We start from the raw sequence: 18,624 nt of genomic DNA, 5'->3' as shown, positions 1-18,624 counted from the left end.
AACACTGATCTAGGGTGTTTGAGTCTATTATTATTTAATCCAATTAGTTTGGGCAAGAAAAGTGCACGTGGACTGCTATATGAATTGCCATTTTAAACTGCTTTCTGAAATTTCAATAACCTATATTTAATGATTTTAGCATTTTAAAAATTTCTCTGCAATCTAGCATAGTCCTGAATACTGATGGTGGTAACTGCTTATGGAAGGCATCTCCAGAATGGTTTAATATATTACATTTCATAAGTCACCACTTTCATTTCCAGAGTCTAATAATTTGTCCCTTGAAGTAGCTGGCACTTTTTAACACTCCTGTCTTCTTCTTTACTGTAGGGTCTGTATGACTAGACACTAAGTAAAAAGCCTTGTTTGGCTCTGGACACAAAGCAGGGAAGATCATGTCTGACTTAGTTTTTCTTATATGTGACAGAATTCTGGCAGTCCCCCAATAGCTGACCCAGAACTGTTTTTGTTAGGCTACATAGTAAAATTATAAAGAAGTAGCTGTCTGAAGGCTCATCAGCAATATCCATTAGCATGAACAGATGCATGCCACAAAAGAATTAGGGTGGCTTGGCCCACAGGACACATGGACTCAATACCATCCCATCCCCATTCCCATGGGCAAACATGCGGCTAGAAGACTTTGTTCCCGGTTTCATCTGGTGCTCTAGGAAAACTAAAGCCACAGAAATTACAACAGCTGCAATAAATAAAGCATCTACTCAGTACATTTCCATGCCAAATATTATTCAGCATTCTTTGGTCTTGACTTGATAGAAAACAGCCTAGTGAACTTACTACCTCTCTTTTACTGTGAGCTGCAAGGTACTAGAAAAGACTGAACTACTCAAACTTCCATGTAAGCAAAATCACTATACCATATAACAGTATGTATATGGTGTATAGTGTATAACTGCCAAGATAATCATACAGAGAACCCCAAAAAAGTATCATAAAGAAAGCATCTTGTCACTACTAGAGAGGCAGTGGAATGAGTAGTATGCTTTTTTTAATCTGAGAGAAGATAATGCGAAGAGCTCAGAGTGTGTGTTCATCCAAGTGTCTGGCTTAAAGGAGACTCTATAAAATAACTGTTACACATGAGTGGTAATACGAAGAAAAATAATATTAGAGAATTTCATAGAACTGTTCCATAAAGTTCTGTGTTTGGAGCTCAGAGATATTCTGTGATATTTACTGAGTCTTCTGAGGCTTCATTTATTCAGGTCATATTTTAAGGAAAAAGTTCTAAGATTCAAATGTAAAATATAATTCTGGAATATGCTTAGTTGATTCCATTAAATACAACCTCAAAAGGAGCGGTAGAGTGATTTGAACAATTCCCATTCTTTGAGTTGTCCTACCTCACTTGCAATGAATGCATTCCTTTTGGATTCAAACAGCAATTCGTTGTTTCTCTCTCCAGACTGAGGTTCAACTATGCTACCTGGAAGCACAAAGAGATGCGATTGAGCAGATGTCCCTCAAGCTGTACAGCGAGCAGTACACCAGCAGCAGCAAGAGGAAAGAAGAGTTTGCTGATATGTCAAAAGTTCATTCAGTGGGAGGCAATGGGTAGGAAATTGCTCTTTTTGTTGTTTTCTTCTCACTAATCTTAACTGTTTCAGTGATTTTCACTGGTAGGTGTTAGGCAGGCATTTCCACTTTAGCTAAAAGACAAGAAAGGCTCAATCGAGAAGGCATTTATGTTCTTTTCATTTGTGCCAGAATTGAAGACTGGATTTTATCAGCCTTTGTCGTCTAACTCAGAGCTTCCTAACTTTGTTATTTTTTTTTTCAGAACAGCCTTGTGATTTTTACAAGGTTTTTTCATTATCTACATTGTGCTTGTGATATTGGTTCTATTATTTATATATCTTTTAATGTTTTTAACCCTTTTAAAATGTCATCATTTAATTTAGTATCCACTTAAGGAAATTACAAACACCAGAATCTCTTTGAAAACTTTAGTGGAATATATTTTTTTCCTGGAAAAATGTATGATTTAATCATTGTTATAGACCATGAACTAGCCAGTTAACTTCCCATAGAATCAATTAGAATGATAGAATAATATTTTAGTTTATAGTTTTAGATTATAGTTTAATATTTTAGATTATAGTTTGGAATAATATATAATTGATTAGAGTTCTTGAAAGACCTAGCAACTTCAGTGACCCATGAGCCTGAGTTATCTGTTTTTATACTATACTAACTGCATAGATTGTATTGAATAGCTAAATTGTATAATCAGATATTTTAGACAACTCTGAAATTATGGAAACATTGTGTCTTATAGTATTTTCTGGCTGAGTTATAATATTTAGTAGCTTACTATTAAAGAGTAAGAATAGCAATGACATTTAATTATTTTATAATTTTAATGAATCAGTTATAATTAGACTCATAAAAATGGAAACCTATTTTACTTTCACTTAAGTCTTACAACAGGGAGGAGAAACTACTCCCAAACTCCTATTTTATGTGATAATAGCATCATATAAATTTGTGTGGTAGAAAATCTAGCCAGAATATTCTCTGAAAAAGGCAGTAGGAAAGTTTGTCCAAGTGCTTGTTTGCTTTTAACTTTTCAATATTTATAGTTCTGATTACTTACAATCCTCATACAAATGTTGAGTATAAATTAAGTATACGGATTACAAATTCTCTCTTGGGGCTGAAGAGATAGTATACAGCAGGTCAGGTGCTTGCCTTGCATGCGGCTGACCCAGGATCAATTCTCGGCACCATATCTGGTCCCCTAAACACCTCCAGCACTGATCCCTGTGCACAGAGTCAGGATTAATCCCTGACTATAGCTGGTATGACCCCCGAACAAACAAAAACAAAAAATAAAAGTTCTCTCTTTGGAGAAACCCAGGGGCCTAAGAATATAGGACAAGGATCAGAGTTATAATTCTGAATAGGAAATTATGTCTAAAATAAAGTTTACTCCTCTGTTTCAGGAAATGGACTTTTCAAATCTACAAACTTCTGCAATTTGTTACTGTAATAGGATCTTTTAAAATACATAGAGATACTATGTGTTTCCACAAGGAAAAGCATAAGGATAAATAAGCCAGAAAAGGTTAAATCTTGGAATGGGAACAATTAGCTTCTTTGAGGCCTTGATTTCTCTAGATGCCTAAATAGTCTCTGGTATACAAGTAAGCACAAGCTTTAGGTCACATTTTCATGTTTTCCAAAAGCCCTGGAAATTGTATGGGTACCACGTGCTTCTGACCTCAAATTCCAAAGACCCAACCTGAGTACTTTCTTTAGACTCCACAAATCACAAATCTACCCAGGGAATTGCTTAGTTAACAACAAGCATTGTTCTGGAAAGTGGGAGTAGGTGAACTTGCCTGATATCCTTTGTTTCTGCTCCTTGGGGTGCTGAAGGCTATGTATTGTGTAGAAATTTAAGAACCCACTAAAGCAAAGCTAGCTATTTAATGCTAAGGAAAAAAACCGTATACTCCTTTCTATTTTCTGTTTACATAGAGAAAAACATTGTCTGAGAAATACATGTGGGTGAGGTTATCTAGGGTATCCTGCCCCAAAAAACATTTTGTTCCCACAGTCAAGTCCTTGATTCTGAAGCTTTACGAACACAGTTTTGAATAATTATCTGCTTCATTGAGACATAAACTTCATTAACTGTCCTTTTGTTGCGTAGAATGTGCATTGTTTCTGAGAAGCAATTGTGGGAATAGTGTGGGCTTTCTAGGCTCTTCATTCCATATGCAGATATATAGTCTACTAAAAACAAAATTAAGTTGGTGATGCAATTCATATATTTTTATTCCCCCTATGCTGACTTGGTTTTTTTTGTTTGTTTGTTTTGTTTTGTTTTTTTTAAAAAAGTATGTAGTTGAAAATGTGCAACAAGTTTATTGCAGGGAAGACACAGCTGCTGGTTAGAATAGTGACCTTAAATTCTTATGAAATTTACTTAAAATGTCCCTTAGAAATTAATTTATAACCTCTTTGATTTGACAGAAAGATGGACATTAAGGTGATTAAATGCAGTTTATGTATAACTACAACTGTATGTTTCACAGTCATGAAGGGATATGGTGGGAGCATTTCCCCAATGTATGTGAGGCTGTGTGAGCTTAAGTAACTGTGTGTGTGTGTGTGTGTGTGTGTGTGTGTGTGTATACCTGCAGGAGACATTTGACATAGACTCCAGCTTCATGGGGGTGGGGGGGAAGCATGGCTTTCTTAAAGGGTATGCAATGCATGAGTTACTGATGATTCTCAATGAGGGCAAGGTGTTGCTTTAAGATTCCTTCTTTCAATGAAGGCCTACTATGTGCATAGCATTATGGTCAGAGGAGAGTTTGCAAAAAAACATATCTTGGCTAAGATTTTATTATGTTCTAGTCAAATCTTACAATTGATTAACATTGTTATAGTGACCTTTTCTAAACTATTTAAAAATAAGATACATTGAATGATTGTAAGTGCCCAATATATATACTCTGAATTTCACTCAGTAGATTGATCTTTCTTTTTTTTTATGAAGCTCTATTAACAACTTTAATACTGTGATGACAATAAGGACACATTGTTGCTTGGAATATTTACATTTAAAATCATGGGAAGATAAAAGGAAATGATACAATAGAGAAACAGCCATAGCAGATATATATTTTTTGAATAAAGGCACCAGTCTAACTGATAACCTAATTGTTTTCTTTTTTTTTTACTATTCTTTTTTTTTCTAAAAAAAATATTTCTGCTAAATCCTCAGGTGTCTCTGGTCTTTTATGTAGTGTGGTGACTTTCTCTTCCATTGGATCTGAGTCACTGGTGATGCCTTTTGAAATAGATTTATCTTTCTGATTTCCTATTTTCCCCCACACACCCAAACAATATCTGAGCAGTAGAATTACATGTATTTTGAGTCATGCTATTATTCTTTTGGGTGCAGATTTATTAAATTTGTTACTTTAGAACAGGAAAGTCTAGAGTGTCAGGATGGCCGAGTGGTCTAAGGCGCCAGACTCAAGCTCAGCTTCCCCATTATGATTTAATAATTCTCAATACCAGGAACCAACAAAGCAAACCAGACAACAATGTTGGGGAAGTATTACATCTCAATTAATAGTCATCTTAACTAATAAGGATGCATATGTAGCATTTTCCTTGTGACAATTCTCATGCCTCTTTGAAGAGTTGATGGGATCACTGAAGTGGAAGAAGTGGTAACAGGAGCAAGGAGAAAGTATTGAAAGTGAATCTAATTTCCTCCTCATAATGTTCAATATTCGACATTTTTGTTTATTCTTTCATTTATTTTCCCATCCCCTCCACAATAATTTGAGTCAACCTCCAAAAGTATTTAAATAAAATAACTATTGAACTGAAGTACATTAAGCAAAAGAGAAATACGTATAGTGAATATACAAATTCATATTCTTCTTATGTACCTAAGAAGAGCTTTGATTTTAACCTAAGGTTTCCACACTTGAGAAAAAAGTAAAAGCTCCACCAGCACCCCAAGATTAAAGGTAGATAAAATATTCTTGGGATATCTCTCCATATTAATTCTTCCAGAATTTTTTAGTAATTGGATTGGAGAAGTTTATTTTCAGATTATTTACCTCCTGTCCTTATTTTGAGAGTAAGTATTCTCTGTTGCTTATTAAATTGTGAACACCAGTAAGGCCTATGGTTGGTGGTCTTTTTACAAAAAGGCGAGATACCCAGACTATACCAGAAGACCAGGAGCGAGACGGGATCCAGTTTCCTTCAACACATAATGACAATAAATTTAGCACTGTAGCACTGTCCTCCCGTTGTTCATCAATTTGCTCCGGGGGGCCCAGTAACATCTCCATTGTGAGACTTATTGTTACTGTGTTTGGCATATCGGATATGTCACAGGTAGCTTGCCAGGTTTTGCCGTGCAGGCTAAATACTCTCGGTAGCTTGCCGGGCTCTCTGAAGGGGCGGAGAATCGAACCCGGGTCAGCCAGGTCCGCCGTGTGCAAGGCAAACACCCTACCCGTTGTGCTATCACTCCAGCCCGACAATAAAGTAAGGTTCATTATTTTTTTTCCCAAAGATTCTCTTGCTTTGTCTTATAAATATGCATTTCTGTGTCAGAATTACTTCTGATTCTAGATCCTTCAGAATATTTTTCAATTATTTGCATGAAAATTATCCCAGAATATTTTGTGCAAATTTTGACAATTTTTGACTTCTATCAGCACTGTATGCCCAAGAATCTACATTGAAATTTCAAACTCTATGGCTAATGTTTGGAGCAGGGACATATCTTTTTATGCTCAGGGTTTACTCCTGGCTCTGCACTCAAAGATCACTTGTTGCAGGGCTTGGGTGACCATCTAGGATGCCCAGGATTTAAAACAGACCAGCTGCATACAAAGCAAGTGCCCTATCTGTTGTACTATTGCTCTGGTCCCCTCAAATTTTATGACTTACTTAGAGGTGAAAATCTTTCCCTTTGTAGATTTTATTTAAATAGAAATTATTTGTTGACCCTAGGTCCAAGGTCTATGAAAAAGTAAACCAGTCACTGACAAGCTTGTAGAGTTAATTTAATTTTTCTTAAACATTTTCATAAGTACAGAGATGTATATGAGAATTGAGAAAATTACTGCTAGGAAGCAGTCCATATTCCTTTTTATTTATTAATGGCAAAGGCAATGCTGCTTTTCTCATGAGGAAGTAGCTCATGAATTTTCATTCAAAATAGTAAATTAGTGTCCACACTTTAATATGTTTAGAGTGGAGAGGGATTCTACATGCAACTGTGCATATCAGATTCCATGTCTGGAAAGCTGAATTGTATTCTTTAATGATATTATGATTGGTCTAGGTACCACTGTTGTATGTATCTCCCTTCTGTGCTCCCTTTCCACATGCAGTGGAGGATGACGGGAACTTCTAATTTATAATTTGTATTTTGCTTCAGCAAATGTCTTAAGCTGTATTTTCAGAGAATTTATTACTCTTTTCCTAAGTATCTTTTCTTAAAGCCAGAAACAAATTTCCTTGAGCAAAGAAAAATAGCAAATATTTAGTGAATATTGAAGAAAATAACCAAATGCTAAAGAAGCTAAGAAAATTGGATCATTTAATGGTAGTCCTAACACATACACGTTGTTATTTAAGGAACTGGTAGCGGTTTGCTTTTGGATGTGTCAATGTGAAATCAAGTATTAAGCAGACTAAAGAGGGATTCTTAAATTCTCAGAAAATATATTACTCTCACCTTAAGTAGAAAAACTGCTAGAACCTTTTAGTATTGTCTCTTCTTCAATCAAAAATTGCTCTCCTTTGATGATTTCTTCATTTGGTTGTCTGTTTTAATCAAAATTCCTTAGTGGGCCAAACTGAAACCTCATATATTCACACACACCTCCCATTGATTTCACTTGGTGAAACTTTATCTTTTAAGCAAAGTTTAAGTTGAAATGTTGAGTTAATGATGCTCACTTTAAATACCAAAGGCTGAATGCATTTATGTATTCAAACACTTAACTAGTCAAACATAACTCCCATCAGGGTTTAGAGGAAGGATTATTTCTTAAACTATGCCAGCCACACAAATAATATATTGCTATTCAATCTGCAGAAAAATTATACTAAAGAGGCTTATTAGTATTTTATTTCTGTGGCAAAAGGTTCTGGAGTTGTTGTTTTTTTTTAAATCTAAATAGAACAGAATAAAATAATCAATATGATATTGGGAAATACTTTTGTCAATTACCCAGAGTGTTTATTACACAAACTAAGAAATATACACTAAAGAAAAAAATGCAAAGTAATTTCTCCATGACATTGTCTCTGTCTCTAAAAGATATTAGGCTATAAAATAAATTCATAACTCTATAATTGTCTAATAAATACCGACTTTGAGTTAGAAGTCTTTTTCTCCTCATGACATGATTAAACTTTTAAACTTCCTATATGGGGAATTATATCGCACTGAAAACAGAATATCCAATTCTTTTTTAGTGAACCCATTTAAGATCAGGTATACATGCAACAATTTAAGGGAAATATATCCACAAGAATACATTTTGGTGATTTGTTCTGTTTGTTAACACTTTCACAGAGTATATGTGAATTTTCTTTGTAACATTTTCATAGAGAATGTATTTAGAAAGTATCAAAAGTATGATGAAACATTTTAACATCAGGAGATTACATATGTGAGTGAATGAGTTGACAGTAAACACGAACACAATTACAAAGAATATTTTAGGAATAAAATTCCTCCAAAACAGTAATTCCCAAACTCATATCCCTTATAAGATTCTGAGCTGCCTGCTACAATTTCAATTGTCTTTTTGTCCATTGTAAAGAGTGACTAGGACATTTTTCACCAAGAATTCAAGAAAGAACTTGATTCTGAATTCAGTGAATCAAATCAGCACATAGATTCTTCAGAGAGTTACAGAAACTGTTAACTAGGGCAATACTATTCTTGATTTCTTTTCCTACATTGTAGCAGTCACTTGTCCTGGCAGACTTTTTCTTTTATAAAATTCAGTGAAAACACTTACCATACCCCTGTAGGTTATATACACTTAAGAAAAGATGTTAATTCCTAACCTAAGAATTTCTCTGAAATCATAAACACACTAACTTGTGATCATTTCCAAAGGGTACAGAAGAAAAAACAAAATTTCTAGTAATTTATTTGATTTGCTGTAAACATATATTTTATTTAACTAAATTTGGAAAACATTTGAATTGTTTCTAAGCCGTGAATTAACATATGACCAGGAACTAAAATCAGGCACAAATGCATATAAAAATGTTTGTCTTTAATTTGGGATCTCATGATAATTTGTTGCTTGGAAAACACTTGTACTGGTTTTTCACTAATGAAAATAATATGGAGCCAAGACACTTACTGTTATCTAACAAATGTAAACCTCTATATATGTATATATAGAGATACATACATACATGCATACATACATATATATGCATACACATATACATATATACTTAGCTTGGATGAAAATAAGCAAGAGAAAGGAGAAAGGGAAAGTCTATGTGATGTTTATTCACGGCTTGCAAGTCTCTGTATGGGTTATTTGAGGAGTCTGAAATGGCTTTGTTCTAAGTCCCTCAAGAAAGAGGAAAATAAGAGGAAGAGCTCAATGGATGTAAAGACAGATACATAGCCAATGAACACATTTTCATGATTCTGAGTAAAAAATTATCCTGCAGATACTTTCCATTTATTTAAAATGTATTTTTAAATTGCCTTTGATTTTTAATCGAGGTGCTACCAGAGGTGACATAAGAACATGATCATGGGCTGTTTGATGGTGGTAGTGATACTTGAGTGTAGTAACTTTGTGCAAAACCATGAATTTTAACACTATAGTAACCATGTTATACAAACTCATATAAACAACAAGCTGGGAAGCAATTCATTAATAGAGTATTTATTGCAAATAAAGATTTACTAAGTAAGCAAATGCACATGGTCGTGTGGAACAGATTGTGAAGACAAAATCTTGCCTGCAGAATAAGAGAAGCTTGTTTGTGTTGCACTAGTTGCATTGCTTGGCATTTGAGAGTGAGATACTATGATTTCTGCCACATGGTATTTCTTTGAAGTCATCCTTGCCCTATTTAAAGTTTTGGGTTTCATTGTCTATATTAATTCATTAGCATTTACCGGATTCTATGTTGGGCTCTTCGGATAAAAACAGAACTTCACTTCTTGCCACAATGTGGAAAAGAATACTTTCTTAGTTTCTCTTGCTGATTGATAGTTTTATGAGATATCCAAACCACATACTATTTTTGATAAAGAAAAAATACTTAAATATCAGCATTTAGACTTAAACACAATAGTCATAAAAATTAACACTTTCTCTAGGAATAATCTTTTGAGATAAATACTGGTTTTTAGATTTCATACTCTTCTCCACTTTTTATGTTACAAGAAAGCATCTGAGCATATTGGGGGTCTTCATGACCTCATGATCTTGGGCGCAGTGAGGTCTCCTGGCTTTATGTGAGCCTTGGTATGGGCAGCTGGGTTCACTGAAAGAAGTCTATTCTTGGAGGTTAAGAGTTTGCCTCTTGTAGAGATCTGTGATTGCGTTGCTGTTTTTTTCTTGGCTTAGACAGGAGGTGATTCATGCTGACTAAACCTTATCTCAGCCTCACTGGCCCTGCCCCCTTCACTTTCCTTGGTATCCTTGTGCTTCTGTTGCCATGGCAATGCCTCTATCAAATTCACCACCCCAACTCCTAGAAACCTTGTGCTTCTGGCCCTCCCACCTACCTGTCTCAGGTGTTTCTGGGTCCTAGACCAAGGACATACATCTGAGCACCTGCTCTTCCTGCCTTCTTATTCACCAAATCTATGGGAGGGCTGAATTTCTCCTTTTCTTTCCCTTTTGCTTATTATTATTTTCTTGGGGGCCAGCCTTCTACCTTTCCTTGGTGCTTAAGGTTATGAATAAAATGTGGGAGGTTCCAAGAAGAGGAAAATAATGACCATAATTCAAGAGGAATTTCTAAATGATCGCATCTGTTGTGTGAGCAAATACTTATTAGTCATTCCTTATTAGTCACTCAGAGTTAATAATGCAAGCCTAATGGTTTATTTTTCCCAGTTACAATGGATTTTCGTTTGTTTTTTGGTGTCTTGAAATGTTTCTAGTGTCTTGAAATGTGAACTATATTTGATTTTTCATTTATTTTGTAAGCTTGTTCCCCAAAGTGAGGTCCATGGCCTGCAATTTTGCTTTCACTGCTTGCAGAAATTCGGGGCCCACTTGAAGACTGCTGAATCAGTACTTGTATTTCAACAAGATGCTCAGATGTGCCAGATACACATTAAAATTTGAGAAGCACTGATGGAAGCCATCATTGCCTTACTGAACACTTTAGCTGCATCAACTATTTCTATTATCAGCATTCAGTAAAACATTTATTAATCAACGTATTAGCCACTGACAATCTTTGCCATTTTGTGCCTACAGTCTTTATCAAGGATCTCTATAATTATTGTAAGGTAATTAAAATATAATAGACAATTCTGGATCTAGTCTATCACCAGACACACCTTAATATTTTGACAGATCTATTAAGATTGAGTTGTAGTTATGAACAGTGATGTTCATTTTCTTAGAATGGAGACAAGAGTAGATAGTAAGACACCTGATAAAATCCAATTTATACCTGAGGCTTTTTGCTCCATGAGTACATAGGGTTTTGTCCAGTTACAGTTTGACAGTATTTTAAGTTTTTTTTTTTTTTTGGAGGCTGATTTTCAGGGGCGGGAGGGAGGGGAGGAGGACAAAGTCATAGTTTTTCATCCTGCTCTTTCATTTTCTGATCACAGTGTTTTAGAAGAATCTGGGCTTTACTTATTCACCAGGCTTTCAATAGAAAATCACATTAATCCTTTTAAGCTCCTTATTCTAATGATTTATTTTGTTGAAAACCATAGTGATCCTCCTTTGAATTTTAATGATTTCTGGCTATTCAAAGATTCATTGTTTTGACTTCCTGTCCTTACCTTTGTTTCCTACATGTCTGTGGGGAACACCTGTCTAATACTGGGTCTGCCCCTGGTTCTCACTGGCTTACCAGAGTCACTCAAGCCTATCTCTGAGTGTTAAGCTGAAACGCTGGCTACTCATCCATGAAGATAAACGTAGGGTATATGTTTGCAGAGATAGGCAGATAGACAGCAGAGGGACAGATAAATGATTGAGTCATTTCCCAGTGAAAATAGTATTTGGGGTGGGTTACTGTATCGTGGTCATTGTCAAGAAATTACTTAAGTTTTATATCTTTAATCATAAACTGATCAGGATGCTTTCCCTATGAAAAATACAGTTGAAAACACAGGGATTCAAATATCGATGGTGCTATCCTTGCCCAAACTCTGGATCAGGTTTTCTGGAACAAGCAAGGCTCTGGCCTTCCATGTCTCAGTCTGTTAAATATGGCACTTTTTAAAGAACGTAATAATGGCTACTTTGTTCAAATTCTGTACCCCCTCAGAAAGGGTCAGCAAATGGAAATAGCCACAATGTGTCTCAGGTATATGCATCAGAATTACATGTTACGTTTTCAGAGTCTAAGAAGTGGTCATGTCAGGTGCTTGAGCCCCTCTTTTTGCCACTGTGTAACCACACAGAGCATTTCCCCTTCTCTTTTTATGGGTATCACCTAGGAACATCATGGGTTTTTCAAGAATATATTATTCTAATAGGAGATTTTAACAACTACACTGTATTTATGCATAATACATTTTTGTGCCTTATCTTCAGACTTCTGGACTTTGATTCAGAATATCAGGAGCTCTGGGATTGGCTGATTGACATGGAGTCCCTTGTGATGGACAGCCACGACCTGATGATGTCAGAGGAGCAGCAGCAGCATCTTTACAAGGTTAGAGCTTCCCTTCTTCCTTTACCTTGCAGTGGAAGATCTGATTAGCCTGACAAGTCTTTCCTTCTCTCAGGATATCTTTGCGTTCATTGTATGTATCATAGTGTCTATTAGAATTCCCTTCCTTGTCCCCAAACTCATTTCCATCCCTTGTGTGCTGACAGGCTGCACCGACATCATAATTGCAAGAAAGTTCCCTTTATCACATTCTATTTGGTGTAATTCTATAGAAGGACAAAGATTTATCTTCAAGATGAATAGCAATAAATGAAACTGCATTAATAAATAGACTGAAACAAAATGAAGGATAAATGGACTGGTAACATTTAACAAAATGTATTTTGATTGGAGCACTCAGGTGGATTTTATCCGCCCCTCAGATCTTTCCAGAGATAAAAGAAATCTGCCTGCAGTTTGGCTTGCTGCTTTCAGAGTACAAGGCTTGTCCAATTTAATGTTTATTAGTGATACATAACACAGACATTGTCATATTAAGTAAATACATTTGTGTGTGATTTAAGAAAACTGGCTCAGAATTCAGATATTGATTGCAGGCAATCCATCTAATAACTATCCATATTGTTTTCCACGTCTGCTAATTTACCTCTAACCTAGTGCATTTTACCTATTCTTCTTAAACAGTTTTAGGAATTCTTACAATACGGTCGTGTGATTTTCACCAAAAAAATTGGTTTCGAGATTCAGTGTCTGGAAAAGCTGTTGGGGAGGGTACAGAGACTTTCCACTAAAATATCAGACTGCAGTAAATCTTCCTCATTTAGGCAATTTTTATTGGAGTAATTCTGACAGTTGTCATCCTTGAATTGCTTTGAGCATATGGCATATTTCAAAGAGCAGATTGTGAATCATAAAAAATAAAATTAATAACTAACCACAGAATCAGCAACAGTATAATGACAAGAAACAACTACCCTCTAGCTTTTTAAAATTTTCATATAGAATAAGAAGTACATTCAAGGTCAAATAAAAGTTGTATTCTTTCTTCTTCAATTTTATCCTTTTAAGAGGTATCTCCTTAATATATTATTTTAACTTTCACCACCTCAAAAGAGAGCTATTTGTACTTTTCAAGGAACTGTGGTTGACTTTAATTAGTGTCCCCTGAGAATCATTGTGGTTAAGAGAAGATATAAGCTCCCTAAGGAGTCAGCAAATGGCACTATTTCACTCCCTCCTGAATTTTGTACAACATTAATCGAGTTTGTTGACTATTAGCTGTTTCCATATATAGATAGCTGTCCACATTAGTGACAAAGCTATGCAGTATATCTTCTGACATAACATTGTTGGAAGAGCCATCTCAACCCAACAAAACCAAAGCTAGGTGATTTCACACATCATTTAGGATCAAGGATTATATATGAGAAATGCCTATCAATGCACATTAACAGTGATAGAAAAATATGGTTTTTTCCCCAAGTATTAAAAATATATCCAAAAGAGGGGAAAAATAATACAGAAGCTACCTAATCATAAGCTGTTATCTCCAGATCTTACTGCCCTCAGGATACCAAATAACATTCCCTTTCTTCTTGATGTGTTTTGTGTTCTGCACATAGACCACTATTTCTTCAGAAACAGTGCTATTCTTTGTCAAAATCACATTCATATAATTTACATCACAATTAATAGGAAATCACTGAACAAAAAGTGCAGTCTTTTTGTGGTTTCCTTATAAGGACTTTGTCTGAGAATTCCCATTCTGGCATGTTGACGGCCATTATTCCACCCACTCAGTACTTCTGGGTTATAGTACTTTTTTATTTCAAGCTTTTTCTGTTTCTGTGACTCTTAGTTTGTAACTCATGCTGTGTCCTCGTCTTTCTTCTTTTAGGTGTTCCCCATGTCTCATTTCACTAGGCCATGTACAAAATTAAAAATTAAGTTCAAACCAAGGTCAAGAATCTACAGGTTTAGAGTCTCTCTTTATATAAGTCCCAAATTATTCTGGAGATTTGGAAACCTCCACAGCTATCCTGAAGGTATTGACTAAAGATCCATTTAGAGCTTGAGATGACTCCTGAATTAGAAAAACTAAAGAAAAAAGTTATTTTAAGTCTTTCCCAGGAATGCCCAGGGAGTCTCAGTTTGGCTCAATATTTTTAATGTCCCTGGTTCCTGTTCTAATTTGCTTTGCCAGAAATCAGCATTGGAGAAGGGAGGCTTGGAGTCTATTGGTCATAGAGACCACTGAAGGACAGTCTTTCAATGTCGTCTGAGGCCTTCTTAATCTATTTAATGTTTTAATTTGTTGACTCTGAACAGTGCAATGTTTTACCAGCATTTCTCAACTGAGGTATCATTGGCATTTTCAAACAGTGTTTTGTTAGTTTTGATATTAAATATCTCTTCTGTTATAGTGTGTTACTATTCATATATGTTTCCTAGTCATTATGACAACTCAGCAGGACTCTCAAGTTCAGTTCGTAGCATTTACAATCTATCCTGACCTTATCTATTTTGATCACTTCTTTTAAAACTTGCTCAACACCAAGAAAAATGCCCTGTATTTTTATAGAACTCGTACTTTTTGTATTGTTGACAAAATATATTTATAGTTGATATTGCACTAACAACAACGAGTTAAAACACATGATCCCTAGTATGAAAGCAATAAAAAAATGGAGGGTAAAACAAGGATAGAATCTTTATTCTCTGTACAGCAGACTTTGGAATCTCTTTTCTCCTCTGCCTCAGACCCTATACATTTTGCTATTTAGATCCATTCTTGGCATAAACAGTCATGTGTGAGCACTGATTTATGTGTCACACAGTCCTAAATTAATCCAAAGTATGCATTTAATACTGTTGTGTTACAGAAAATATAGTAAGGTGATAGTGAGGGGGTGGAGAGCGAGCACAAAGGACTAAGTGCCTACTTTGCATACAAGATTTCTGGGTTCAGTCCCTGGCACCACATGCCTCCTACCCCCAGAGCAATGAACTGGATGCAACACTTGTTGTGGCAAAAAAATGAGGCGAAAAGATGATAATTAAATTAAGATTATCGTTTTGAACTTTTGTTCTAATCAACTTCAGTATTTATTATTATTATTATTAATCTCTTAAGCCTTATATTCTTAACTTTACCTATTTACATTCTAGTTTCTGCTAGAAAAGCATCATGGGAGATAGTACAGTGGTTAAGGCAGTTGCCTTGCATAGAACAGACCAGGGTTCCATCCCCAGCACCACATATGATCCCCAAGCACTGTCAGAACTATTGCTTGGGCACAGAGCCAGGAGTAAGCCCTGAGCACAGCAGAGTTTGACCTAAACCCTCATTGCCTTACTAAAAAAGGAAAGCTATCCATCCTTAACACCTAGATATAGAACAACAGATAAATGCCCAGGTGTTCCTTTAGGCAGATCTCCTCAGTGATTTGTTGGTCATCCCCAAACCAGTGAAAGGTATCAAGGTAAACAGATTTAGCATGCAGATAATACACTGATACGGAGTGACATAAGATTAAGATACTATAATGAGATTTTAAAATTCTCTCTTGTCATTTTCAGATTGTTAAAAATTTAAGATTATTTTTCCTTCTAATTTTAAACCTCATCCTTTTAAGAGTGTCCTGATACTTACTGCAAAAAGAGCCATTCCTTTCTATTTGTTTCCTCTTTATTTGGAGACAGGAAGCCACTTAGGCCCTGTCTTTCCTTCCTATTTCTCTGTGTTGCTCAACCTCTAACAGGCAGTGCCTCCTACTCATTTTCTAATACACATTGGCAGTATCTTCAGCCTGGAAAACGCTAATGCAGTCCTTTCTCTTGCTTCGGAGAATCACCTCCGAGGAGAATTTTCTCCCATTCTCCCACTTTCCTTCTCTTCATTCCTCCTACCTTCTGAGCAGGACAGTTTAATTTGTCAAAAATAACCACCATGATTTTGAAAGTTCAGTTCCTATTTGGACTAGAGCGATGAAGCCAGAATTCATAATCACAGGGAACTGTCACTCCAATGGTCTGCATGTGCATTAACTATTAATGGAGAAATATTTAAAACCCACTTGCAAAGGAAAAGCTCCATTTTTCCCCGATGCTACAGATCAAAGGTGACATTATTCCTGGACTCAGGGAAGCTCAAGACACTTCTCCTTCCTTCAGTATGATAAATGTTATAGACTAAAGGAGCTGGAAGCAGCATCATGAGCTGGTGCGGAGTTCTCTTCCCTAGTGACTGTGCTGGGCCACTGCCAAGGGTGGTTCTGTCAGGGGCTCCTTACCTCCCCAAAGGCTCTGCCTGTTCCTAAATATGTTCTGAGCTCTGATGACACAGCTTCCAGTGACTCTGCTTTTGTGTGGAAGTTCAGAGACAATGACAGAATTCACAAGTGTAAGTTGGGTGGTTATTGTTATGACTATCAGGAGTTGTTTTCAGATTTTGAAGTTCACTAAAATACCATATTTGGAACCAGAGAAATGGTATAGCAGGGAAGATGCTGCCTTGCAGTGGCTGACTCCAGTTCCATATTCAGCACCCCATATAGTCCCCTGAACCTTTCAAAGTGTGAATAGTTTGAATAGAGTCAATTGTAAGTCTAGAACTCCTCTTGGTGTGGCCCAAATATATGAGAGAGAGAGAGAGAGAGAGAGAGAGAGAGAGAGAGAGAGAATGTGACACCACATTTGTAAGTGGAGTGAATGGCTTAGCTGCTCCTCATCAATAAAATATTAAATAACTACGTGATTACTCAGGTCAAAATAATCCTTCCAGCTTAAAAATTATGAAATTAGTACCCACTTCAACTAAGACCTTTGTACTTAGAAGGATTTTTGTTTGATGTTTTGGGGGCACACTGGGCCCTAGGTCTCTAGTCTTTTAGAATGAATGTTTGCTGAAGGCTGTATGTTTGATTATGAGGGGTAATTACTCTCTAGGGTTCAGCTTTTATAAGGGGGTGTGGGGGGAAATGTAAAGAACCTCTTTTTCTTTCCTCTAATATTATATAACTGTGAAAGGAAAAGAACTGCTTCTTTTGTCTAATGCAATATTCACAAAAAAAGATTGATCACATATGAACTTTGCTATGAATTTATCAGAATTTGCACAAAACCAATTTTTAACATATAAATACAAACAAAAGTGGGGGAAATATATAGAAAATAGAGTCTACTGTGATAAAAAAATTGATATTTAGTTACAGATATTATAAAGCCTTATGTAGTTACCAAAGTTGTTGCAAATATTTACTGAGTTTCCTAGTGAAGAAAGCAAAGAGGGAAATGTGCTTAATTGCAAAATGCAACCTTCCTATGAGAAATAATTTTCCCTTTTAAATTATTAAACTTGATTTCAGATAAAACCTTTTGCTTTTAGGACTATTGTTTTGGTTTTGTTTGGGGGCCACACCTACTGATACTCAGGGCTTACTTCTAGCACTGGCTCAGTGATCACTCCTGGCTGTACCACATGGGACCACATACCTCACCATATGTGATCTTCAAACCTGGCTTTGACTATATGCAGGGTCAGAACCTTACCTACAACATTGTCTCTTCATTATTTTTTTTCATTTTCTTTCATATAAGGGATTAGAATAGTATGGTAGAGAAATGTCTAGCCACAATATTTCTTACAAGTAAATTCTAAGCATAATACGTCCAACAAGTGATTTGATTATTGTATTCTGGATATGTTGCCAGGTTTCACTTAGTTTGAGTCCAGTTCTCATTCAAAGGTGGCTTCTTTCAGTGATAATTTGGGCAGTGGGAGTAATGAAAAAAGACATTTGAATTTTATATTGGTCAGGAAAAGAGTAAAGTGAAACCATTGAAGGAAAATAGAAGCAATTAAAATTAGTTAATGCAAAGTTATTCATACAAAAGTAAAGGAGCAAATTAAACTCATGCAAAAATGAATGAATAGATTTTTTTAATTATTAAATATAAAATACAAGGTTCTAAATACCTAAACAAATAAGCATTGTGTTAAGGAAAAATAGATAATTTTAAAGTAGAAAATGTTATTTCAGAGAATTTGGGTGTGTGTTAAGAGATACACATTATGACTTTTAAAAGAAACATATGTATGGAATAGGATTAGAAGGTTTGGGGAACAAGAAATATAGTGTAAAGAAGAAAAATGGGATGCAGTTGACTTGTTATTTTATAACTACTGATGCCAAAATGATGTTGTCATAGCTATGAAATGATTATAGAAAACAGATTAATCACATTTTC

General features: G+C 35.6%; 1 protein-coding gene across 2 annotated transcripts in view; it reads left to right on the top strand.

Moving 5' to 3' along the window:
* Window positions 1-18,624, top strand: part of AKAP6 (A-kinase anchoring protein 6) — a 562,035-nt gene that overhangs the window by 395,282 nt on the left and 148,129 nt on the right. For both annotated transcript variants that reach the window (XM_056134199.1, XM_056134200.1), the window contains exons 8-9: window positions 1,427-1,575; window positions 12,297-12,417. In XM_056134199.1, coding sequence (XP_055990174.1) covers window positions 1,427-1,575; window positions 12,297-12,417 — 270 coding nt within the window. The remainder of the gene's footprint in view (window positions 1-1,426; window positions 1,576-12,296; window positions 12,418-18,624) is intronic.

This window comes from Sorex fumeus, unplaced genomic scaffold (assembly GCF_029834395.1).
Source record: "Sorex fumeus unplaced genomic scaffold, SorFum_2.1 ptg000098l, whole genome shotgun sequence".
Classification (NCBI taxonomy): domain Eukaryota; kingdom Metazoa; phylum Chordata; class Mammalia; order Eulipotyphla; family Soricidae; genus Sorex; species Sorex fumeus.
This window is presented reverse-complemented; position numbering and strand designations above follow the sequence as displayed.